At 47.1% G+C, this 27,015-nt stretch overlaps 2 protein-coding genes across 2 annotated transcripts in view; one reads left to right on the top strand and one right to left on the bottom strand.

The window, feature by feature from the left end:
- Nucleotides 1-27,015, bottom strand: part of clic4 (CLIC family member 4) — a 70,384-nt gene that overhangs the window by 2,129 nt on the left and 41,240 nt on the right. Inside the window, exon 8 of the mRNA XM_085142707.1 lies at nt 1-24,432. This exon is cut by the window's left edge and continues 2,129 nt beyond it. The gene's annotated coding sequence lies outside the window, so the exon portion shown is untranslated. The remainder of the gene's footprint in view (nt 24,433-27,015) is intronic.
- The window catches only part of runx3 (RUNX family transcription factor 3), a 49,140-nt gene extending 22,125 nt beyond the window's left edge, over nt 1-27,015 (top strand). The window contains exons 5-8 of the mRNA XM_085142706.1: nt 1,127-1,231; nt 13,031-13,177; nt 19,343-19,417; nt 23,940-27,015. Coding sequence (XP_084998832.1) covers nt 1,127-1,231; nt 13,031-13,177; nt 19,343-19,417; nt 23,940-24,421 — 809 coding nt within the window. The 3' untranslated portion in view covers nt 24,422-27,015. The remainder of the gene's footprint in view (nt 1-1,126; nt 1,232-13,030; nt 13,178-19,342; nt 19,418-23,939) is intronic.

The following is a 27,015-nucleotide window of genomic DNA, read 5'->3' as shown; positions in this document are numbered from 1 at the left end:
TACAGCTCGCGCATAAATACTTTTCTGTCAGTTTTGGGGATGATTTCTGTTGCTGACATAATTCTGCAAATGTGGAAGCGTTTATGTTTGAGTACGACGAGTGCCCACACCTTGCCAACTGACGTCCACGGGTGTCATCAGAAACATCTGGCCTGCGTCACGGTATGCAGCTGCAATGTGGCTGTATAATTTTCTTAATCCGAGGGAATACAAATAATCATCGACGTGGTGCAAGTCGGAGGGATGGATGAGAAACCACCGTGCAATTTATGTCCCGGGGCAATTTGTCAAATAATCCCCGCCACCATTTAGGATGCGTGCATCTTATGGACTATTGCGCACTATTTATCACGGTTATTGCGTTTAATTGCTGTATAAAAATTCCCACGTCAACAGGCTCGTTTCCAGGATGCTGTGGTCAAACCATAGGCCTACCGTGTACCATTTTATGCTATATTGAGAAAATCAAAACAAGGCAAAGTTCAAGTAAATATGTCAACTTAAATAATAAAAGAGAACGATTTTAAAAGCCTGATCGGAGTCATTTCGCTTCTCTCCGTGAGGCCATTTCTGGATTTTATATTTCTATTTTTTATCTGATTGTCTTTTCCATCTTTTTTTTTAAGTAGTTCGTACCTTTTATTTCTGCAGCCAATTAGCCCACCCACATGAGGATTTTATGTCTGTCTTCCCACTCAGTCTCCATTTAACAAGGGACGCTATTCTCAGAGCCTGGGACGAGCGCCGGACTCCCTGCGTGGTCCAGCCTTCCTCTCTCTGCACTTTGATGCAGATGGGAGCGAGAGCCTGCCTTGTTGAACAATAAACTCTTGCTGTAAGCTCTTTGGCACAATCTGGAAGACATTCCCTCAATAATCCAAATCATACCCGCAGCCAGACCGTCAAAAGAGAGCCGGTCCTTGGCTTCTTCTTTCTCTTCTTCTTCTTATTTAATTTGAATTCAAAGGCTGCAGCAGCGGGACGAAAGCCGGTGATGATTTGAGGTTGAACAAGCGAAGTATTGTTGTGAGAAGAGAGAAAATAAGTTTTGCAGATCATTCTCAACGGTCGTTTACAACCAAGAATAAATAACACTCATGAACGCGATTTGGTTGCTGTGCTGCAGGAAAGAGCTTCACTCTGACCATCACCGTGTTCACTGGACCGCCTCAGGTCGCCACGTACCACCGCGCCATCAAAGTGACCGTGGACGGACCCCGCGAACCACGCAGTAAGTGCACACGCACACGCACAAAGAGACCCACTCACACTAGCATTATTGCTAAAAATGCATTGAGGTGCGATGCTGCACAGCACTGTCAGTGTGGGTGTCAGTAAACCCACTGGCTTCTTGAATGTAGATGAGAGTCTTACTGAGCAGGCCTGAAAGCAAGTGCAAGTGCATTCGTGGGTGTGCAGTGCCTTGGTGAAGGGAGAGCAAGAGAATCAGTTCACACGATCAAGATGTGCAAGAAAATCCAGTTTCCCCTAGATTTCTTTTGGGGTTAAGGCTTGGGTTTTGGGGTTAAGATTAGAGTGAAGTTTGGGTTAAGCTTGGGTTATGGTAAGCCTCTAGAGAACAAATGTAGGGCAATATATTGTCCTCACTTAAATAGTAGGGTAGGCTTGTGCGTCTGTGTGTGTGCAGCAGGGGCACAGGGAAGGGCCCTGTCAGAGGAAACTGTAAAGCATATTAAGGCAAAACCCAAGACCACTAAGAGGAGCTGAGTGAGTCTCCAAGCCGCAGGTGGCTCAGCTCAGTGGAACCCTCCTCCTCCTCCTCCTCCTCCTCCTCCTCACTCCTACCTTCTTCAGCGCTGGTCAGAGGGGTCGTACTGTACCTGCCTGCACAACCACATAAGTGGCTCGTTGATTTAACGCAGGGCAGACTCCAGCCACCGTTAGCCCTGGCAGGAAGGCACGGCATGCTAAAGCTGTTAGCGCCATCCTTCAGCCACAGCTACATGCTCTTGTGGTTTAATGCTTCTAGCGTGAGGGATGGTGAAAGCAGAGGTACTCAGATGACTCGGTCGCTGACGGTTAGAGCTGTATGTGTGCATTTTTATTTTTTTAATGAGCTCAAGGTGACGAGATAGGTATGAGAAATCGGATTTTCTGATAGTTTCTATGGAGGAATCTTACTTATCGGGGTTGCTTAGAGGTGGATAACTGCGGCTTATGCGGAAGTGGGTTCTTTAGAACCGGTGAACATGGAGCACACAGGGGACAGAGAGAGTGGCAGCGAGAGCCACATGAAAGGACACGGTTAGCAAAGAGAGCTCAGGGGGCATGGAGTGAGAAGCATCGAGCCCCCCCGCCCCCACTCCTCACCCTGCCAAACTAAGTGCCGTCTATTTGCAGAGGTATAAAAGAGAACAGCGAGTAGATAATAATAAACGCTGTGTGTGTGTGTGTGTGTGTGTGTGTGTGGCCATGGTTTCAATTTGATTGTATTCCGTTCAAATAGAAAAAAAAGAAGCCGAATGTGTGTGCGAGTGCATCAAGTGCATCCTCTGGTTCATCTGCAAGTGTGTCGGTGTGAAATAACTGTGTACGTTAATGCTGTCTCCTGTCTGTCTGTCAACAAGTTACGGCTTCAGCTGAGGCGTCAGAGAGGCCGTGCTACTTTTACACTGGCGCTGGGTGCTGTAAAGTAACACTGTTTAATTTAGGGCAGGAGGAATTTAGAGCTCCATTAAACTCTGATACACTGCGCTGAGAGGAAATTCACAGAATGACAGAAAAGAAACGTCGCTGATCTGAATATGATTTCAATATTCATGAAGTCGAGCTAAAGCCCCCCTCGGTTTCAAACACAGACCGGCGGCTTTGGGGCAAAGGTTGAAATGCACTCTGTGAGGAGAACAGGATAGAGGGAGCATTTTGAAACGCAGCACATTTATTGTTCATTATGTTGGTTTCAATGTGGCGTGTCTGATCTGATGAGATGAGCTTAGTTCGTAAAAAGAAAGAAAAAAAACTCAAAATAGAAACCTCACAAGATGAGATTAAGGGCCTCTCTTATTTCAACAAGAAGCACATTCTGAGACTCTATCAGACAGTCAAAGAACAGGAACACACACCAACATTCAGACATTATTAGGACCATAAAATTAATCAGATCATTTTCTAACCACAAGGCAGCGCATTATACCGGCTGTGCAACGTGTCGAGCCAAAAGTTGCGAGGCGCTTCTGCCCACACAAAACAGCATTTTTTTAAAATTGCAAAAGCTGCTTTTCTTTTGCTTGTTTTTAGTCAACGATTGCACACAACGATGTCTGTGCATCTTGGCCAGTTCAGGGCTCACCTGTCTGCAGGCTGGCAGGCCGCTGGGCCCGGCCGTGCGGGGCTTTGCAGGCTGTTTGTGTACGGCCTGCATTTGCATGGCTGCCTGCCGAGCCGTGGCAGGAGCTGGCACCGAAGGGAAGGAGGGTTTTTTTATTAGTGTTTACGGATCTAGTTGAGAGAACCTGATGGACAGGACTGCAGCGGTGGCTCGCCTGCGGCAATGTAACAAAGAATGTTATGCTTGAAAGCGCTCGAGCAGTAAGGGAAACACTTACGCTACGAGTACAGTTGTGTACACTAATGTATATCCACATGCCCAGACACAGCATCACGGTCATGAATGCACACAGACATAATTCTGTTCCTGAACAGATTATTTTTGTCTCCCTTGCTGCTGATTTCCTCATCAAACATCCGGCATTTGTCATCCTAATCCACCCCCACCCCCCAATCTATCTGTCAGACTTTAATATCAAACTTCTGCCGAGCCCAAACTGGAAGCACAACTGTCGATGAAAGCTCTCCCTCCAGTTTCGGCTGAGCTCTAACAAAATATCGCATCCAGCAACAAGAGAGGGCATGCTGAGCTAGAAAAAGACAGAAAGGCAAAAAAGGAAAACAGACGACTGAAGTGTCGAGGCCCTCCCCCCGTTTGTCGCTGCTATCAGATGCCTCCGCACAACAGCTCATACGCCCGAGCAGGGTTATTCTCACCGATTAATCCCTCAGCTATATTTTTGTTGCCCTTCTCACCACCTCACTTATACATGACATCAACTGCTGCCTATTTAGCCCCGGGGGAAGGGCCCGTTTGTATTTCTGTATCTCTCAACCTGAAATGAATCAGTTCCCTGAAAGACCTCGCTGTGGGTCAAGGCAGAGTTCAGACAAGGGTAGGAAATGTTTGGAGCTTGAGAAAAAACACAGCTCTTTTCAAGTAAATGGTGTCAAAGAAATTATATAAATTTAATATCTGACAGCAGATTAGAGACTTGTCTGTGTGTGAGAAATCAATTCAGCTATGAGTGTGTTTGTAATGTCACTAACTAGAAAATAGCTTCCACACATTTTCAGCTGAATCTTAAATATCTGCCTCTTTGCCCTGCTGTGGAGACCCGCCCCCCTATTTTTTGGAGATATGTGCTGTGCCCCGTGTTTCATTATTAGTAGCACATCATAACCAAGATATTAAAAAACTAAAACCAAACAAAATGCTCCCTAAAACCTTGATGTGAGCAGTTTCACGTGGGAACTATTTCCTCTTTAACTGAACTGCACCTGCCAACTGTGTCAGTATGCAGAAGAAAATGCTTCTCTACCTGCAACAAGAGGGTCACGCTTGTGACAGCGCGTAAACATTAATGCTGTAACTCGACTGAGCTGTAATATTATCTAGCTGCGTGTTTCCTTTGGTTGGCGGGTGCGCTTCGGTAGAAACAAAATAGTTCCTATGTGAAACCGCTCCCGATGAGGTTTGTGGATTTTTTTTTGAGTAACCGTGTCGTGGTTGATGTTGAGTTTTTCAAATGAATTTTCATTTGAGTGCCATCTCATTTAATCGGAGTAATATAATCAAGACGGATAAACGATGAATATGAAGCGTTGGATAAATTGGCTCATTATTTTTTCTGCACGTATGGGGTGATGAGATTTGCACAGACTGTTGTTTGCTGAATGCCGAAGATGCGGCAGCTCGTTCCACCTGAGCGACGTCAAAGCGCTCGTTTGTCTTGTGATACTTGAGAATGATACACGTGAAAACATCGTAACCACTAACATAATTACACAGTGTACCTGCAGTACCAGAGCTGACACACTTTCCCACCAACACAGGCCCACGCATCCAAAATCACACAAGTACTGTCGTGTTTTGTTGCCTGTGTTTACTCGGTTGGGTGTGTTCCTGCAGCTCCATGAGGAGAATGGTGGGCGTAGGGAGGTAGTCAGGGAGGGGGGGGGGGGGGGGGGGTCGGGTGCATGTTAGAGTTGGCGGGTTGATTTTATTTGCATTTGGCACACAGACTGTACAAAGTATGCAAATAGACAAACAATGACATTTGCTGTGTTATTTTTCCTGTGATATTGCAGTCGCTCTGCAAAGTAAACAAAGAGATAGCATGAATGCTGCTGCGTGTGCATTTGCGTGTGCGGGTGCCCAGCTTATGCACCTGCCAGGTGCATCTCTTTAAGTGCAGCCACGCCCACGCTCCGCAGATCACATGAAAGGATTCCCCCCTCGGTGCGAATTGCTCTCTCAAAGAAAACTTTGATGTTTGAAAATGGAGATGGGTGTCTTTGAAAGAAAGGCCTACAGGTGTATCAGTGCCACGGGAGGGGGGGGGGGGGGGAGCGGCATGCGTGACGCCGGGTGCTTTCCTGACTACGAGATGTTATAACCCGGAGACATAGCGGCCTGCTCATGCACACAGTCACACATACGCAGACAAATAGTGGCGAGCCTCAACGATCAACCTCATGACCACCTAATTTATGATTTGGTTGAGACGAGAGAGTCTGCCTCAACACCACATAGAGACAGATAGGAACTGATAAAGGGCAGATTTTATATCTTTTCAAAGAAATGACACTCTGTGGCGTCTGCTGTGACTGGAGCCTGACGACTGTGGTCGTTCTCCCCCCCGGGGTCACTCCACATGCATCATACTTGGCTTCAGCGATTAGACGTAGAGCAAATATTGGCTAACTGATAAATCCACTGGAATGCAGTGGTACATATTGAATAGTTCTGAACTGATTCAGAGAGGAACTCGTGTGCTGGGACAAACCATCCACCGCATTTTGAGCTTTCAGACTTGTGCCAGGAGGCAGACGAGGGCCGTGTCATGCATATCCGACGCTTTAGAAGCAGCCGCTCGGCTGCTAATTATCTTCTCATGTCTTTTTTCGTTGTGAGTGTAACACGATCAAATTTTGTCGTGGGAGGATAAATAAAGGACTGAGATGGAAGCTCTCTGACCACTGTTGCCACCTTAACCACATCTAGAAGCTTTGAGGCCAACGAGACGCGCGCTCGTGCGTTCGCACGCAGCTGTAGGTAATCCTGCTTAAGCTTTTGCACTTAGGCTTTCCTGCGAAAGCAGAGCTAATTAGTTCAAATACCTCGCCCGAATTGTGATATAAACAAAGAAATTGCAGCCATTAGCCAATCACGGCCACCGTTTTTTCTCCCTTTGCTGCCTCTGTTTGTTGTTGGGCATGTTGCTGCAGCGTCAATGCACAAGTTTCAGCTGTGCGAGGAAAAAGAAGAACATTGTCCACATTTTGAAACAGTGCAGTGAATCCTCCTCCTTCAGGCCTGCTGATGACTGTTGCACACACACACACACACACACACACACACACACACACACACACAAAAGCTTTGGGGTAAAATGCCCTTTCTTTTTCCGCTCAGACACAAATTTCCTCCCCATATTCACTGACGCCAAATAGACCAGCAGGACGTACCAGGAATTACCAAATTATTTACAGAGGTCCCAGACGGCACTTTTAATTCAGTCTTATGATGCAAGCAGAAGACACACTCTCATAATCAAATAAGAAGCCGGGCCAACATCTCCACTCAGCTCTCTCCACCTACCCACTCCCCTGTAAACTCAGCGGCCAAGCGTCTTTCCTGTTTACTTACCTATGACTCGAAGTAAAATGCCCACTCTGTGTGTGCTCGCTCTTCCTTATTTACACTGACCCATACAGGAGGGAGCCATTACGACCTTTCAGCTGTAATTCAATAAAAGTTCCGATCTGCATTTAGAAAAATAAATGGCCCATGAGTGGAGGAATATTTTTCTCCCCCGCTGGATTATGACAATAAACCGTTTTCTGCGTTGGGGCAAAGAGTGCGAGGGGGGGGGGGCGGTTTGTGGGAAGAAGGCACCTGCTGGTTACTGGAAAAGACGCTGTGTACCACCACCCTGCGGTTTGGATATTTATTTCTTCAGGCCTTAATGGTTAGGAAGAGTGAGCAAATAATAGGTGCAGCAAGAACTTTTCTTTTGCTTCCAGCAGTGGAGAAAGTTGTAATTCTGCAGGTAAACACAGACTGGAACCATCAGAGCAAAGGAGGTCAGTCTTGTAACCTCGACACTTCTGCAACAGTCCACCAAGAGCATTAAAAAACAAAAAACACACAGAGAAAGAACTGAAAGTAAAAAAATAACTTTATGCGTGCCTACATGATGGAAAATTCACACATTTCACATTTCACACATTTGCTCTGACCCACCTGGAATCTTAATCTTGTCATTCAGTGGAACTCTGCGTGTTTGCGTGTGTGTTTAGGGGCAAATGCACTCATTTTTGCACACGATTGTGTGTGAGCTACTATGCACGGAGGTGTGAATGCAAAGCCGTTTGACACATCTGCTGGCGTTGCATTGATGTATGTGACAGCAGCAGCTTGTCTTCCTTTCCCACAGCTCTGCGAGGCCCCCACCTTTCACCCAGCACCTCGCTACTTAGAGCAACCTGACTACCACGCAGACGCGAGCGTAAACACACGCGCACAGATGTGCACAACAACCTCATTCACCGTTTGAGCTAAAATAACACACTCAGAGCAGCTTATTGCTTTAATATGATCTGTCACCTGAGCCAAAGAGGCCTTCTGTGCACGACAAGGCCGAAGCAGCAGCAGCGCTGCAAAGTCTGCAGGCGTTCAGCCAAAAGGCCTGCAAAACAGCTCCACTCATATCACCCCCCAACACGCCTCAGAAGACAGTTACACACACACACACAAAAGTACACAAAGGCCACACAAAAGAGGGATGATTGCTCTCAATGTGCTACGGGCCTCGCTGTATTGTTCGAGAATCTGGGTGCACTGGGTCTTATTTTGGCACCCCGTCATCCTCTTTGCCTGCCTCAACCTGCCTCGCTGCAGGGCTGTCCTTGTGCGGCACAGCTTCTGTTCCACACACACACACGCAAAGCACTTTATCCCCTTATCAGAAAAGGAAGGCTTCGCTCTTTGCTCAAACAGTCTCATGTAGCAACTTCCGTTGTGAGCAGCTTGTGTTAGGCCTACGAGGGGGATTTTCACAGTGCTGATGTCCCCAGAGACAGGCTGATGCATCTGCCTCAGGGACCAGACGGTCCCCCAGCTGTGGCCGTAGAGGATGATAAAAGCATGCCACAACTTTTGTTGACGTCCCCCTGAAAGCCTAAATAATGTTTCCGCAAAAAAAAAGAAAGAAGAAGAAACAAAAACTAAAAGCGCTGCTGTGTTTATGATAGACACTTTAGCTCACACTTATATCCAGAGATACAGTTTGTCATTATCATGAAGACGTTTATTCATAAAGATGTACGGGAGCGTTATGTAAATGAGCTTAAAGCAGTGTAATGTCTGAGTGTGGCAAGCATCGACTCATTTAGGCCCAGACGAGACAGCCACAATCACCAGCCAAGGGTAAAACCCACATCCTTCAGGGTCAGCCTCAAAACAAGAACTTTGATTTGCCCCACTGTAAATACCCAATGGTGTGATTGGTGGCCTTGGGAAGCGCAGAGCCGAATGCGCTGCTGCAGAAAAGTGTTTTGGGCTGCGCTCGTAATAGAACGAAAAGGGAAGTAAACGAAAAGGGTGGCAGAAAGAAGCAGGGTGGGAACGCGAGGGGGGAGGGGGGTTCAGGTCCGCTAGAGAGGAGGAAGAGGAAGACAGGTGTACAAGGTTTTGCTCAACACATGTTGAAACGTCCTCAGTGTCTGTTGAGGGCAAACGGAAGTTTGCTCGCAGGCGAGCAGGCCCCGCTGCGACATGTGTTCAACTGTCACCCCGCTACACTGTCGAGTTTCAGAAGATAAGGATGCAGCTTGTTTTCATATCTTTTCAACACTTTAGTTTCAGCGCGCTAGCACAAAAAACAAGGGCTTCCCTGACCTAAAACGTGTGGTATTATTAAAACGATTCATTAATGCGACAAAAAAAGCTCACGCAGCTGCTATTTCGTGTACTTTGTGCTGGACTCGGGAGTGCTCCTGACACGACCCAAACATTGTTTTTTTATGCAATTCAATACCGTGCATACACAGACAGTCCAGACATAGTTTTCACTGTGATACATGCACTCCACGTTAATTCTTGTCTGTTATCAGGGGCCTATCGAGTCCATTTATACGACGAAAACAAATATTTACACTTCAAATATATTCAGTGCAGAGCTGGGTCGCGGCCAAAGCACGTATTGGCCTTTGCTGTTCAGATAGAGTTTCACTTTGTCCCTGAAAAAGAACCCAGCCCTTAACTAAAAAGGGCTTGTGTTTAATGTGTCTCCCTTTGGACGGCAACATGTGTTTCTTTCTTTTAAAGGAGGCAGACAGACAGACAGAAAACGAGAGGAGAAGTAGAGAAAAGTGCGAGGGCGAAGGAAGGAAACGGGTCGCGCTGGGTGATCGTTCAGCTGTGGCATCGCGTTAAAGTCCTGGCAGTCACCTCGCTGAGCAAACACTGCCTCCCTGTTGAGCTGATACGGGTTTTGTGGAGGGAAGGCCGGGCAACGCTCGGTGGAGATTGTTCGTGCGGCGTGAGGAAGAACATAACTTTACACTTTTTGCACGATTTACACCTGAATTTACCTCAAAATGCTTCAAAGCACCGACACAAAAGAGCAAAGCAATGCTGCAGTGAAGATAAAACACTATCAGGAAATAAAAGCACACACACACACACGCAAAACAAAGCAGGGCTGGGAACGGCACACCCATCTCTTCAAAACACAGCCATCGCCTTTCACTACATTGTTAATACCAGACATTTTATATCAAGCGTTTTTATTTGTTCTTCATAGACTTCCATAATGCTTTCAGATGATGCGACCACTACTCTGAGAGGAGGCTAGTAAATCTACAACCTTTAGCGTCCATTTTCAGCTCGGGATGCATATTGAGCGCTGCTGTTTAGGCCTCATGTGTGCATTGCCTCCCATCTCCCAGCTCTATCTTGTGGTTATGATATCATAGAGAGAAAAACAAAGGCATTCTTTCCTAAGTGCACACTAACACATTAAATATTCATCTGACCACAGAAACCCCTCTGAAATGGGCTGGTGTGGAGCACCGGCACCCCTCTGGCCCTCCAAGCCCTGCAGAGTAGAAGTCAAATGTTGGCGGTCGGACTTGACACGAAGCAGCTATAGCCGGGGTCAGCTGGCCAAAGAGACTCTTTTGGCTTCTGTACGCGGATCATTTAGACGGCTATTAAAACTTTTCTACAGGGAGCAACAGTTTTCTTTTTAAGACATGTGCAGAAATGGCAAAATAAAAAAAATTAAAAAGGAGGGGTGTCGGAGAGTAGCGTTCAATTCCTGCTTCAAGCTACACGGGCAGTCCGAAGCTCGTGCCTTACCACCTCTGATCATTTCCCAGTGCGGCTTACAGGCTCACACAGACAAAAGCAACAAGGAGTAAAACTGAGAGGAGGTGCCGAAAGCTTCAAGCCACCTCCCAGTCGACCTGCGGTGTTTAGAGCAACTGCAAGGCCAGGGTTAATGAGCGCCAGGTCCTGTTCTAATGATGCCCCCGCTCGCCCTCTCACAAGCCACTAAACCCCCTGCTGGAAGCTGCGAACGCTGTGCCGCTAAAGCGTCCCTGCCAACTGGAACTGGGCCACGGGATCCACGGCTCGAGTGTGTTCATGTGCACGTTTGTGGGTAACTGAATGATCACTTTCATCCCTAAAGAGTCAGCCAATTCATCTCAGACCACCAGTGGCCACAGAAAAACTGACCAATTATCATTTTTTCCCCCCGTGCCGCCTGTCTTTTTTCCAACCAGAGAGCAGTGGGATGTATCGTTTCCCTGACCTCAGCCGTTTGAGGTGGTGTAAATCTCTTAATAACTACACAAGGACACATATAGGGGCTATATTTGGAGGACTGCTTCCCCTGGCCGCCCCGGCTCTGGCTTGGAACAGACAGTAGCCACAGTGTCTATGTGGGTTATGGAGCCTGTACCAGGCGCTGTGTGTGTGTGTGCAGAGAGAGAGACAAATATTCTGGCTTCTACCTTCCATTAAAGTTTAAAAAGAAGGCCACATGTGAATAAAATGCTATTACAGAGCGTGCAAGAGCGTACGAGTCTATCCGGGATTTGTTCTGAGTAACAGCACAGAGCAAAGTGTCAGGGGTGGACTCAGTCACACACACTCACACAAACAGCTGCAGAGCAGCAACACGACTCCTGTCTCTGCTCCTACAGATTAGTCACGACTCACTCTTTTTCTTCTCACACATTTAAAGTTTCATCCGACTCCTAACGAGCGAATGAAGAGCGACAATTTTGATTTGAGTGCCTGCTTGTGTTCGCGTTACGTCAGAACATCACCCCTCCGTGCATGCGGCTGCCTGCGCGCGTGTACGGGGAGGAGGGGGGGGCTTCAAAGCTTGATATTTCTATATAGTTTGTAAAGAGAGGCCGGAAGCGAGGCGGTGGGCACAAACAAATGGACAGAGCGGTAAACGAGAGGAAACTTTACCCATGGGTCAGCCTCGCAGGGAAGATATATTGCCCATGGGTCAGTGCAGAGAAAGGACGGGCAAAATCCATATTGGTCCGTCTGCCTTGCCCCCTTTATATAGTGATAAAATATTCAAATCCAGCCATTACTTCACATTAGGCCACTCTGTAGAGATGCCAGGGAGAAAACCACAGAATGTATACATGCCGGTTCGCACACAGTTTTGGTGCATTGATAGTTACATTAAAATGTCTTCCTCCCATTAGAGGCACAGCCCTCATCCGCACTCACGTCTGACATTTAAGGTGTGTTCGCATGTGTATTTGTACATGAGTGCGTCTGCATAAAAGGCATGATCAGAGTTTTTTCTCATCTCGTCGTTTCCCTGAACAGAGCATCAAAGTGATATGGGGGCTAAGTGTGTGCGGGTTAGGTACTCGCTTGGATTAAAGTAGCGCTGCTTTGCTTCTTAGAGTTAAGTCTCACCTCCTGCACACACAGACACACGCTAAAGTCTTTCCCTTCTCTTCGTTATGTTTAACAGCGATGACTGTATGGTCTGCTAACCTCGTCTGGGTGTTTCCTTCTGACTAAGTGCTGTGTCAGTCAGACCTGAATTTGCGTGGGTGTGTGTGTGAGAGACGAGTGGTTATTGGGCATAGATGCACTCGCTTTTTCTTTTCTTTTTAATCTCGTTAAAAAGAAAAGAAAAAGCACTTTTGTTGCTGCTGCACAGAAGAGTTGGTAGTGTGTTGTTTCTTAGACTTTAGGTTCAGGGAAACAAAATTCCTCCAGTAATTATTTTTGACCACTTACGCTATCGTTATCTGCGGGTGACGTGGCAGCAGGTGCAGCTTGTATAACATTTAGTGTCTAGCCAATGTATTTCAAGGTCTGCTGACATTCTAATAATATTTTTGTATGTGGAAGCTGAAAACATGGTGACGGTCTCTTGCTCTCTCTCTCTTTTTTTAAATATATATATATATAAATGAATTGCACTGAAGCATACTGATGCTCGTCACAGTCCAAGCTAATTTTACACTAATTACAGTTTAGACGGGAAAAGTTGTTTTGCCAGGATGTGTCAAACCACAGTGCTCCAGAAAGAAATTAGGGAGAAGGGGAATTTTCTAATAAGACTCTTGTTATTGTGTTTGCTATTTTTGAACAAGCCTGGCAACAAGTGCCAATTTTCCAGGTTGTGTAGGAGGTAAAATGTGCAAGTGCTTGACTTTCTCTCCTCCTCGTGTCTTTCTTCAGGGCACAGGGTGAAGTTAGAAGACCCCCAGAAGATGCAGTTCTCAGACAGGCTGTCGGAGATCGAACGCTACCAGCGGAGTATGAGGATAGGCCCGGGAAACACCAATCCTCGCCAAATCCACCAACCCCACCTTGGCACCACACCGGGTAAGGAGGTCCACTGACATATACGAGCGCAACCGGCAAACTTTCACATCTCTTTCGAAAGCGCCAGTTCTGAAATTGTGACGCTGAACGAGTGTGGGGAAAATTCACAAACATAATTTGCTGTTACTTTCGTGCTGACCTTTATTTATGATTCAACTTTGACCCTTTTTAGTGATAGTTTTAGGCCTTTGCTTGACTCTGAGCACACAAACACACACTCCTCGTGCCTATGGTACGACAACTTTTCTCCGTGCCCCTGGTACACTGCATAGAAGCACTTTGCCACACAAACACACATCTGAAAAACTCAACATGGCTACATCTAAAAATACACAAATCTTGTTGTGAGTAATTTTATTTGTTGGAGCCATTTTCTTTCTACTCAGCTACACCCACAATGCATCACTGTGCATCTACCTGTGACGGGAAGCTCGTAAACATTAATGGCGACCCACATTATTTAGCTTCATGACAGATGTAGATCAGCTGAAAGAAACCACTTCCTGCTCCTACTATCGCGATATTGTAGACAAAACAAAGTGTGCATATTTTTAACCCTGTTTATCTCATTTTCCACAAACATATTTAAGAGAAGAAAGTCATCTACAGCCCATATTTTCAAAAATGAGTTAGAAGGAAGAATTTGTACACTTTAATTTGGCTCTTTAAAGACTTAGAACTGAAAATCTCCTTTAATAAGCCGAACATATTTGGTTTAATTTGGCTGAAGTAATTGAATCTGTTCATATGTCAGCACAGCACACGCTGTTCACCTCACCCTGAGCTAAGCCAAGAGACTTTCATGTTCTCCACAAACTTTCCTGAGGTCTGTTCCACTAATCTGAGAGCTGTTATGCGTTGGCCGTTCGAGGGGAAGCTCGTGTCAGCTTTGTCCCCGGATGCCCTGCGCTGGTGGGTCTGGGCCCCACAGTGCGCGGGGTAGAATCCGCGGCCAGGTGGCACGGCCGCCGCTGCCAGCCAAGCTTGGCCGAGGTGCCGAAGCTGGCCTCCGCACACCGCGCGACTACAGCCTCAGGAATGTAGCAGCCTTCCGCTACCTTGGCAATCACGTCAGTCTGAGACTGTCCGAATGTGTAGGGGTGCGGGGGCGGCTGGGGGGGGAGAGCTGAGAGTCAGACAGAGGTGGTGCGACTGGAAGGGAGGAGGCTGTGTGTCAGCTGTGGACAGCTGCGTGGGTGAGGATGACTCTTCCCTCTCTGTTGGAGCCTCTTTAACAGGAAGCACACATGCCTGAGCGCAAACTTCGGCCCACTCTCTGGTTCTCATGCCGGCTAATGAATCTCATTACCTTTGTATCAGCACGCTGCTGTGTACAGGAGGGCTTGTTTGGGAGCTCTGAGCCGTGTGTGGGTGGAACGCTATCAGTGTGCACACTGTTTGGCCTTGTGCTTAGCTTAGCCAGCACTGACTCACCAGTACGGGGCTATCTAACAGCTGACTGCAGAGAACACGGGGTCTTTCACCCTGCTCTCCTCTGTCCTTACTGTTGATATCGCTTTTGTTCCCCTGTACGGCGTGTACCCAGATCAAAACACGTCAGCCATTTTAAAAACAAAGCGACAGGTTATGCTGAAGCTAAACGGCGCGGCTCTTCGACACAATACAGTCACTGCGATGATCGTTTTCTGACGGCTCAGGGTTCGCAGGGTTGCCTGCCAATAAAAAGACCCCTGCAGCAAAGCTCACGCTTTAGGTTTCTGGCTTGAAAAGTGGGCGGGGGGAGCGCATGGGCGGGCCGGCGGGGATGCACGCCAATCGGCGGGGAGAGGTGCACAGACACGGTCCAGACGGCAGACGAAGCGCTCGGCTCTCGTCTGCCTCTCGCAGGATTAGGGCAGGAATTAGACTTGCCTGGCTTCAAAGGCCTGCGATGTTGCAACGCACACATGTAGTCGGAGAGCAGACACAACACGCTAACATCTCTTGGAAGTGTCAAGATAAGTTAAAGGCCTTGAGCTTCAAGTTACAGCTGCCGGTGACTCGAGGCTGTCTATAAGAAGCGCGTGTGAGCGAGACAGACGAGGGGAAGGGCTGTAAAAACCACACACCTTAATCTGTGGTATTACCATCGTGACGGCACACCGCAGGGCAAGAGTGGTAAAATAATTAAATAACAGAGGAGAGAGCCTTTCTCCCTCCCACCTCGTCTATCCGCCGGCTGAGCGGCAGCCCGTGGATGTATGTTGTGGCACAGATCCAGCAGAGGGGTCCCGTATGCGTAGCAATCGCGCACAGACGACAGCGCGACAGCATTACGAGCAAAGCTCAAACAAAAATAGACTTGTTGTAATAAATCCCATCCAGAGACACAGGGAGGTGTTTACATATCAACAACACACACGTCTCTGCTTTTGACAATCCCCGCCAGACGCTGTTGTACTTTGCAGATACTTTAAGTCCCGAAGCCTGTTTGTTTGAGAACTGCCGGGTGATAAATTGCCCATCAACATGTTATAATTAAATGGATTCCCTTCTTGCTGTTACAAAAGATGTTTTCCATTATCCCAGCCTGGAACCTCCCCCCTCCAACCCCGTCCCCTCTGAAGACATCTACAAAAAGGAAAGCATAGTGTCACCCTCCTCCTAAAGCCTCCTTGCTTCATATTGTTGTCTGAGCCGTGAAACACCGTCTCAGTTTGCTCGTCAACAGGACGCGTCTGCAGACATCAGCTACCGCTGGATTCTTAAATCACACCGAGACAAAGATGATTGCACCATAAGCACACTGAAAATAAAACACGCACACACATAGTTTCATTCTAGTGTTGCAAGTTCTCCGCTAGTGCCCCAGACAGACAGGGTAATTAAGAGCTCATTACAGTGCATGCAGTGACAGGATTCCTGCGCGCTGGCAGACGCTACACTCGCTGCTTGTTTTTGTTCTTCTGTGTCCACAGGTAAGCCTGCTAGACATGTGGAATGATTCTCAGCTAGGGTGGAGGGACTGTGTGTGTGTGTGGTTGAAAAATGCATGGTTCAACTCGTGCAGTCAAGCAAATCTGACACTCAGACAATCAAGTACTAAATTGTTATTCTGGTTTTCAAAACCTCAAGTGAGCTACATGTGTATCTGTGGGTGGCAGTTTTTTTCTTCCCTTCCTCTGATACACAATGTATTCGACAACATTTACAGTCTTAAGGGAAGCGAGCAGCTGATTGAAAATGTGATTCATTTATATCAAAGTTAAAAGTGGAAAACAGATTCCAGTTTTACCCTAATCCGTTTTAAAAGCAGACAAAACTCAACAAGCCCTTGGCAGAGCCTCTAACAGACGGCCGAGAAGAAAGACGCTCTTTTAACTTTAAATGTGTTTTAACAGTTAGAGCGGCGGGAGGGGGAGAAAAGAAACGGAGCACCAATTTAATCATCCAAAAAGAAAGTCCTGGCACTTTTGAGGTGGTATCACTTAACGTGTTATTTGTTCCAACACCTGTGTGTTCCTCTCTGAAGATGAATATCAGATACTAGCATAACGTTCCACCATCGAGTCAAGTGCTCAGGGCTTTGATGACGGCCCAAAAGTGTGTGTGTGTGTGTGTCTGAGTCATGTGGTGATGTTGCTGAAAAACTCGGCGTAATCTTCCAGATCTACTATATTACTCACTACATTTTTTTTGCCATATTCAGCTTTTACCCGGAAAGCTCTTGCCCCTTAATGACTCTTCTACAAATGTTGGTACCGCTGGCGTCACGCTGCACAACTGGCGCACATCTGCTGCAGCTCTGCTCTGGCGCGCTCGCTCAGTGCGTTCAGGCTGTGGCCTCCGAGTTGGAATTGACTCGAAAAAGTCCCGTTTGATGGAGGACCGGCCTGATTCAGCCCCTCCTGCCTCGTCCACAGTGACCACACTGTTTACTCCACATAAACAAGCCGGCCGGCCCCCCAGATTCGAGGCGGCGCTCCGCTACTGCCGCAAACTGAGAGGCTCGAGCTAATTCACACATCCCGAACGACACGATCAGCCAATTAGAAGACAGGAAATTAGCGCCGTCAGGTAGCTGTGGTGTAGGCTTCAGAGTATAGCCACCGCGCTCGTTGGGTTTCATGCAGACTTGTGCCAAACCCGAGCAGGAAGCTGGCCCTCTGAGGTAAATGCAGCTAAAACGAGCAGGAACTGGAACAGTCCTTTAGACACTCTGTTTTACTTCTGCACTCCACTATTTACATAATATGTCAATGGCCACCACAGAGTTTATTTGTTATGGTGCCTGAAAGCTTCACTTGTGGTTAGTCTCTTTTTGTGACCCTGAGATGAATAATTCAAACTGAAAATGTTTCTTTTCTTCAACTGAGGAAAAAAAAAAAAGCTCTTTTGAAGCCCTGGTGGGGAAAAAACACAAAAAAAAAAACAAAGAAAAGGAGAAGTGAGAGCGAGATGTTTTTTACCAGACTCAACTGTTTGTGTAAGTCATAATTTCACATCAGAGCCGGGCCCAGTTTTACATTTCAGCAATTACAGAAACTACATGTGTGCCATGAACAGTCTCTATTGAGTCTGGGGAGAGGGGAAGGGCGGGCGGACGACGAGCCCTGAAAGAGAACATAGGATTTTTCAGCCCATGTGTTTGTTTTTGCTCACGTTATAAGTGAGGGCTCAAAAGACATATCAAATGTCCCACATAGCTGAGCCAAGGCCGTGTCCCTCCCCTCTCAAACACGCTCTCTTTCTCTCCCCTTCCCTCGCTGGCGTCTTTCTTTCTGTCTTGCTCGCTCTCTCACATTCTCTCCCCGTTGCGACGCCTGAGGCCTGAGCGAAACAGGAAGCCAGCACAAGGACCGGCATTCACTGTGTCTCAATGACACGCTTCATTACGGCAGGCGCGTTACACGTCTCAGAGGCGTCGCTGGATCCGGAGTCACGAGGATGGACGCCATTTTGGCTCTAACATCTTCTCAGCCGCCTCCTTTCATGTACACATGCGCTTCAAAAAGCAGCACATGTGTGTTCATATGCGAGTCCTCTCCGAAACGACGCTGGCACCGCCCCCAAAAGCTTCTCATTAGTGACGCGCTCGCTGCTCAGCCACCGCCTTCCTCTCTCCTCGGCTCCGCCCAGGGCTGAGGGGCGGCCGGCCGTCTTATTAACAGGGGTAATCTGTGCCTCTGGTATTGACGTTGTCTGCTGGCCAATCAAAATATTTGAAGGAAATGTTTATTTTCTTGAGCGAATCGCACCAGCTGCTTGCAAGCCTTTCTGAATAAGGCCATTTATGTGTAAGAATTTGCCATTGTGAGGCACAGTGCAGGACCTCTCGGTGACTGAGTGCTGATTTGGGTCTTTGCAAAGGAAGTGCAGGAGCTCCAGGGGAAGCAGAGATCGTACACTAGTTAAGCCCAGTGTGGCTATAGGTGAACAACCCAGCACCGCCCTCCTCTCTGCCTCTGGCACCCCTCTCTCCATCCTAATTGCCGCTACAGGAGGCTGGGAGAGGGAGGGTGTGCGGAGTCAGGCTGAGGTTAGACGGCTGATTGATGCTGTCGTTAAAGGGAGACGACACGAGAAAAATTGTAATGCACGTTTTTCTTATATTTACGCACATTTGATGAAAAAGTTTTAAACGAGACGTAACACTATCCACTGGGCTGTCACGCAGCACATGTGCGCAGCTCCGTGCGCGTCGTCGTGTAACGACTGCGCCGTCTCAGACCGAGAGCAAACAGCCAGCTGTTTGTGCTGCGGTGTGACCGTCCAGTGTGAAGCAGGGTCCCACGCGTTGGGCCAGTAGCTCCTCGACCCTCCTCGGCTTCCTGACAGCTTGGCTGGAGAAGCTTCACAGGTCTCTCCGGTGTCTCGCCTGAAAGTCCCAAAAATATCTCATATGCACCCATCGAGCATGTTTTTCCAAGCTTGGTCTCACCGTGGTGAGAAAACCACCCCTCCTCTTCCCAGCCTTCACTGCTCAGTCAGCAGAGACCGACCTGTGACAGGAAAACATCTCCAAATGTCCAGATGTCAAGACGGTTCTGCCCAGTCTGTCGAGAAGGCGTTTTTGGATTGTGTTTTAGATTGCTCAGGCGCAGGCAGTGACCTCCTCACCCCGTACACGCACACAGCTCGTATTAATCCCCAGAATTGCTCTACTGGATTGTTTATAAAGCCCACATCCTCACATATTGCTTGTATCTGTGTGTGTTCTTGCAGCCCTGTGGCAGGAGCAGATGGACACCCCCACCCTGAAGACCTGCAAGGTGGAGGAGGACCTGAGACCATGGCCAGGTGAGACACTGCAATGCACTGCTTTTTTATTTTACCCCACACACTCTCAGCGCAACAGGGAGGTTTCTAAAAACACATCATACGCAATAAAATACCGTCATACAGAAAATTATACGAGGACAGTTCGTGCAATCAACAGTTATAAAATAAATATAAGCAAATTAAATTAAACATATTTAAGTCGAAATCAAATCAGAAAGTGTCTCAGACTGCACACTGGTTGTAAGGGGAGAGACGTTTGTCATGGTTGGTTCTTGCAAGAAGTCTCACTATTACACTTCACACTTGATAAAAGAACTCATTTAACTAAGCATGAGACTGTATTTATTTTAGGATGTTGTTTATGCATGACGGTGTCTTTGTGCGTGTGTTTCAATTTGAAACAGAGTTGCGAAAAAGCAGCCTGAAGGGTGAAGTCACTAGTAAGGACTTGTGTGAGCAAGCGTGCAAAACACAATGGAGCTCCTTTTGAATATAAGTCTTTAAAAACATCTCGCACTGCTTTGTTTTAATTAGTAAACATCGTTTTTCCAAACTGAAAGAAAAAAGCTGGAAAGAGGGCGTGTCAGCGTACCAATGATATTAGTCTGTTTCATTTTGCCTGTAGGGCCCGACTACATCACACGGCGTTCCCGTAGTGCCACCATCCTTCTTGCCTTTCCCCCTTCTCCTTTGTTTCATTTGTATCTTGGCGATTTTGATCAAAAGCTCTCTAAGTCTTGCATTCTCCCACGCACAACCCACCAGTGCACACCGGACGTGCTGACTCATACGCTCACGCTGTGACACAAAATGACTCTTAGATTTAGCACGGCGCTCTTGCTCTCTTTTCTGCATTTTATCAGATACAACACAATGTCTAAGGCAAAGAAGAGAAATGTGTCCGAGCGCTGACACGGCAGAATTAAACGTGTTTGTCGGCGTCTGTGCAAAGGCAGTCGGGGCCGTGTGAGAGACTGGAAGCAGCAAGAAAACAACCTAACAACAGCGATTCTCATGTAGCTACAATCCCAATGACTGCTTAACAAATACATCACACCGGTCGCTTTACAAGTGAGTATCGTATCTCTCGCAGAAAAAGATTTACTTAACAAAAAAATATTTTAATCGTGTCACCTCGTGTGTCGACGCATTAGGGAAATCTCAGGGTTTTTGTAATCACAGACTTCTTTTTCCCGTGCTTGTGTTGCATGTCACAAGTTGAGAACATGCAAAATCCTCCGCGCTCACATGATGAAGTGCTAACGTGGACGAGGCTTTGGGGCTGACCGTGTTGCCACAGTACAGAGGTGATCGGTATTTGCATCCGACACGATGCTCCGGCTCCGAAGCCTCGGCGCTTAAATAAACACCTGGAGATCATTTGTGTTCATTTGGGTCTCCTATTCTGCAGCGCCGGCCCTGCCGTGGCGTTACGTTACCCTGTACTCGTCGGCCAATTATCAACAGCGCCGTCTCAACCTAATGGCATCCACTGTAAATCAACCAGACGCTTTCTGCTTGTGAAATGACTTAAACCTTCTCGGGAGTCCACAATGCGGAGCAGCTGGGCCTTTTCAGCGATTCTATCAGAGAAAAAGATTAGAAAACATTCTTATTACACAGCACGGTGGCTCTTTCCACGTAGCCACACCAGCCCGGGCTTCTCTCTTTTTACTCCTTCCACTTATTTGCCTGAGACACCCTTCCCTGGGTGCTGGCCGTCACAGTTTGCATCAAGCCTGAGTAAACATTTCACAGGTGAACGCCTGGATTTGCATCCCCCCATTGTCAGCCACCACATTCAGGCACACGTGCGCACACACACACAAGCTCGTGCACATTTACACACAGAGACGTGACCGCCTCAAACCTGCCCTTGTGTTAACAACCAAAATCAGTTTCTCCCGTATGCAAACAAGACAAACCTCCTGTCATATCTGGGTTACACGCTTGAGTGTGGACTAGAGGACTTCTTGACCTAAGCAGAAAGGAGGAGGGCTCCACCCTTGGCACCGCAGAATTCAAAAAGAGCATGGCGCTGCACTTCAGAGCTCACGCTAGAACACCGTGTTCTCTATAAAAGCCTCGATTCCCAGCTACCCGCTTCGTACGCTCAGAACATCACACACTGTGCTAGCTAGGCCTCTGGGGTCCATCCTTTATCCTGTCCCTGCAATTTAGTCAACACGTTTCAGATGAGCCTAATGGAGATCATGTGTGGTTTTGTGCCGTAGAGGTTACAGGCAGCGAGTACTCGGCTCGGTTAGGAAGACCCTCTCTGCCAAAGATACACCACCGTTACCACAGCCGCAGCAGCAAACCCTGCACTTATGTTGGGTGGGGGAGGGTGGGGATGCAGGAAGGTATGCGACGCAGTCAAGAGGGAGAAAAAGCAGACTGCAAACTTTGCTTCTCGATTACAGGACACTTTGTTTAGCCCTCTCCTCCAGAGGGAGCTACTGTACTGTACCAGACTCCTCAGGGCTCCCGGCCAAAAACCTGAGACTGCACAAGCCCATTAAGGTGTTGTGATAAGCGTCCAGTCCAGTTTCCCCTGACGGAGCACAGGAGTCGATCCCCACCGCAGTTTGGCCCACACATTTCCACCGACTTCAATTAAGCGGAGATCGCGGGCGGCGTGGGCGGCAGCAGCGAGAGCTGTCGTGTCCCCAAGCCGCAGAACGCCTCCACAGTTTCACCCCGAAGCCTAAATTTAGCACAGAGTGGGACAGATGAAGGGACAGACAGGGAGAGACGGGGAGAGGGAGCGAAAGCTTTTTGAGAGTCCGGTAGGAATTAGTAGGCTGACTCCACTTCACCCGAATCAACAGCAGCTGAGGGCTTGGATTTTCCTCGCGTGAAATCAGATACGGAGCCCGACTCCTGTGCCTGGTAGACTCTGGAAAAAGAAACAGCCCCCCCACCACCACCACTACTAACTCCCTCATCCCCTCCCAAAAAAAAAGAAAAAAGGAAATTCAACAGCAGCAATGTGTTGCTGGAAAAAAAAAACAAAGAGTAAAGCTGGGGCCATGGAAATTGCAAAGGAACTGATTTTTTTGCAGCTGAAAATGGACCCACTTCTCCAGACATAGGGAAAAGACATTTCAACAAGACCGTGGCACGCAAGTTTGGCATTCTCCCCCCTCGGGGCTGTGGCGTGCAAGCGCTTGCTATTTGACAAATACAAGCTTTCTTTTCTCTGCCATCCAAATCCACATTTTACACTTGAAGTCATGTGGGCAGACTGGACCCATGGAAGCCACAAACACACAAACAAATAACCACGGGCGCACACAGGCGTAGACCGAGCGCTGACATCAGGTATGAGGAACACTCGCTAGTCTTTATGGCATACAACCAGGTCAAGGGCGTTTGTTCTGGCTGAAGGCCACCTTATTGTTTTGCAAAATATCTGAGCATTAAGAACACAAAGACTCGACGCGCTGAACTTGCCAAGAAACAATGAATATTTCACACCTTTACCTGAGAATTTAAAAGTGTGTCTGACGCCAGTAAAACCACAACAATAGCAGGTAATTTTAGCATTTTGCTTACATGCAATTAAAACAAAGTGAAAATAAAACAAAGGTATTGTAAGTACGTTAAGCAGAAACCTGGAAAATAACTGGTGCTGTACTTGGACTGAAACACAAATACCATCGGCAGCTTTCAGAAATCTGTGAATGGGTTCGTTTCCAAAGCTCGGGCGGTGTAAGATCAGCCAATAGCGCTCCTTAGCTGAGCGAGGAGGGAAATATGGTGTTTGAGTTACTTGGTGACAGTAGTGGCATCAAATCTCCGAGCCAAGCCGAACCCTTCAGCGATATTTCTATTTCCCTTTTGCCAGCTGAATAAATGAGAACGTGTGCAGTGACATGGCAGACGCAGCAGCCTGGTTCAGCTGTGCTTCGTTACCTGTGAGATTACACTTGGCAGCGACTCTGACAGGTTACTGTGATACACATTAGTTTAGATATACACAGAAACACAACTTCTCTTCCTGCGTCCCCTCCCCTTCTGTCTCTCCGACCGTCTCCGACTGCGACCATCCGCCTCTGCCACCTAAATATGATTTATGACAAGCCGCACAACAGCGCAGCGAGCCGTCTGTGTTTATACAAAGCACCCCTCGCTGCAGACAATGCCTCTTTTCATTGCTCTGAAAAAGATAGAAAACTGTGCGTTGCGTCTTTTGAAGCAGTGGTGGGAGGGCTGTGGCAAGGGGGCCTTTTTTAACTCCGGTCTTGTGCACGGGGCTGTGGGATGATGTGCTGTCAGTGCTTGATGACTGTTATTAAGCAAAGAAATGTCTCAGTTCATTACTTTGAGCAAACATTTCCATGGACCGGTATATCGCAAGAAACTTGAGCTCTGAATTGGGGGTCTGGGGAGATTTGCTGCTCTGGAAATGTGGGTCTTTTTTTTCTTGGGAATAATAGAAAAGAGAGATCTCTGAGCCGCTGGTTTCATAATTGCAAGAGCAGTTTGAATGTTTTCTGGCTCTTTCCAACCTTTTGTTTCTCTGTTTTTATAACAGCGACTACAGAGCTCTTCCCGCAGAGGACCACCTTCCCGTCTCTGTCACCGCTGACCGACCCTCGCTTCTCAGATCCCCGCATGCACTACCCCGGGGCCTTCCCCTACTCCACCAACACCTCCAGCACCGGCATTAGTGGCCTTAGCATGTCCGCCTCTACTAGATACCACACCTACCTGCCACCACCCTACTCAAACAACCAATCCCAAAACTTCCAGTCCAACTCCTACCTGTATTATGGCACAGGCTCTGGATCCTACCAGTTCTCCATGGTGGCTCCGGGGAATACCGGGGGCGAGCGCTCTCCCACCCGCCTACTGTCCTGCTCGGGGGCTACAGGCGCTGGCGGGACCAACAGCCTGATGAACCCGGGCCTAAACACCCAGAGCGAGGGCGTGGAAGCCGACGGCAGCCACAGCAACTCCCCCACAGCCATGAGCGCTTCGGGTCGCTTGGATGAATCTGTCTGGAGGCCTTACTGACTGACAGACAGCTAGACAAGAAGAGAAGGAGAAAACAAAGTAAAGAGGATGATGAACAAAGAAAAAAGAAGCTGAACACTGAAAGAAAAGAAGAAGAAAAAAACAAAAAAAAGAGAAATGCTGCATGTTTGTCTTTTATTTCTCCGGCACTCGCTTTAAAGACCTTCTGCTTTCACCAAATCCCCCGAGACTATTTGTTTTGTAAATTCTTGAACTCCTGCACTGTACCGAGGTACCGCCAAAGAACCGGAAAAGCCATACGAGCTGACGCGTTACTTGGCAGAGACTGCAAACAGAAGAGAGAGTAAAACGAGTGAAGCCGCAGTAATGTGCCGGCATCGTTTGTCTTGTGCAAACAGGTACTCATCAAAGTAGGTACTCATCGAATGAACAAAAGGCGGCGGAGGCGTGATCAATCAGCACAGCTGACGAACTGAAAAACCGCAGCAGAAATCCCTCAAACAGACCGATCCAGCTCACTCGGCGGGTGGAGGAGAGAAGTCGGACTCCTGCGAGGCATGGCTGCACTGCTGTAGCAATCCTTCCTTTTTGAAGCTTTAATTTCTGTCAAATTTCAACATTGTAAAAAACGATTGAGTCAGTTGTGAAAACATTGTCAGCTGCACCCAAAGGCTGTTTCGTGCGCTCACGGTGGTTATGCAGTACCTTATTGCCTAATTTATTATCCAAATGGACACGTTTGGAGCCACGCTGCGCAGTGGACGTTTCGACACAACTGCTGCATTATTGAGAAACAAAAGCATTTTACCTGTCGTGTTTTTAGACACGACTCCTCCTCTGCCGCGTCATCAGTCGATCTCGCTTCAACAGGACAGTGGCTGATATTTCAAGGAATGTATAAAGACTAAAGCAGAGGAGGGTTTCTTGGTTTTTTTGTTTTTCTGTAGGAGTCCTGTTGTCTCTACTCTTTACGTTTCCTTTGATGTTCTTATTCAAGCCCTTTTCTAAAGAAAAAAAAGTCCCAGTCTGGTATTTTTAAACTGGATGAGACGGTTTACCTTTCATATTTATTTGAGCCAAAATTTGAGGAAATGTATGCATATACCCCAAATCCTTAAGCATTTCTCTCTGCCTTTCCTTTTTTTTATATAAATATATATACAGTATATATACCATGTTTTGTTGTTAAGTATAAATTTGGAATTTGTGTAATATATTGCTACTAAATTATAAAAAAACCAAAACCTTTAATGTAATTTTTTGCCTTCCAATGTAGCTTCGATGCACTAAAACTTTTATTCCTGAGTGAACAGTGCCCAACAGCATCTTCTAGAGCTGTAAGCTTTTAAAAAAGTTCCAAAATTGCCTTTCTGCGCTTAAAAAAACCAAAAAAGCCATTTGCTGAATTTTTTGCACTATGTTTGAACTTTCCTTTCTCTCTATTTTTGGGTTTATACATTTACAAATATCCAGAAGCGTGCCGACACAAACATGGATAGATATATAGACATCAACTTAAGTCGCCAAATCGTTTCGTGATCAGACACACAAACACATTCCTGCACCACAGGTGTGTGTGCGCATTCCCCCTGTCCTGGGAGGGCCTTTCCCCTTTAGCTACACATGTGATCCCGTGTTTCCATAAATTAGGAGGAGAGGATGAAGGGATGGAGGAAGACAGGTGGGGTCAAAAGGGGTATCTTCTTACAAAACCAGGGGCAGTTGGAAAAAAAAACCCCTCTGTTGTTGTGCACCGGTCCTTTTGTTCTAAATAATCAGCGAGTGCTTTGAAACCTTTTATGGCTCCCAGTCTAATTTACTGTCAGTGCCATGGGGGTCGTAGCTCCGCCAGCTCTGCCTGCACACATCGCCTTGGCACGAGGTGTGCTAAAGATATCTACAAGAAGTATCAGGTATCCAGTATTTACCGGGAAACTCTTTCACAAGAATGAAGATGATTAGGATTCACGACTCTGAAAGTTGGCGGCTCGTGTGATAAACAAGTAAGCTTTAATGTCAAAGTGAGAAGTGATCCAAAGAAGCTAGCATTTGCAGCTCAGGTAAAGAAAATAAAGTATGCAAGCTGTTTTGTACGCCCTCTGCCTTATTCCTAGTTTTTTTCTAAACGACAGCGTCTCATTCCCATCTCCCTTTGGCCTGGATGTGCCTGAAAACCGTACTGTATTATAGGCAAACATCATGCAGCTAGAGAAACCACCTACGTACTGAGATTTGTGTGGTTCCTTCAAACACAAAAAACCAAAGATCTTCACGACTGCCTGTGATACTGTTTGGATGTTTTCGATGGAGAAAATGTGTGGCAAAAAAATATCATTGTTTTTGTTTTTCTTCTGCAAACAAGCCCAAGTGTGCGAGCAAATCTCATTTTTATTGTGTGTTAATTAAAGAGCACAATGTTACTTTTTTTTAAACAATCCCTTTCCAGCAAAATGTTCCTTCGTCTTGCTCTCTCCGTCTCTTTGATGCTCAAAGCATGTACATCTGAAACTGGTATGTTAATTTAAAATTTCACCATGTATGTAATGATATCAATAATGCTTCTATACTGAGTGCTTGTAAAGTTTGCGATAATGTAGTTTTTATTCATTTTAATTAAAAAAAAATGTGTCTCA

Source organism: Neolamprologus multifasciatus, chromosome 19, assembly GCF_963576455.1.
Source record: "Neolamprologus multifasciatus chromosome 19, fNeoMul1.2, whole genome shotgun sequence".
NCBI classification, from domain to species: domain Eukaryota; kingdom Metazoa; phylum Chordata; class Actinopteri; order Cichliformes; family Cichlidae; genus Neolamprologus; species Neolamprologus multifasciatus.
This window is presented reverse-complemented; position numbering and strand designations above follow the sequence as displayed.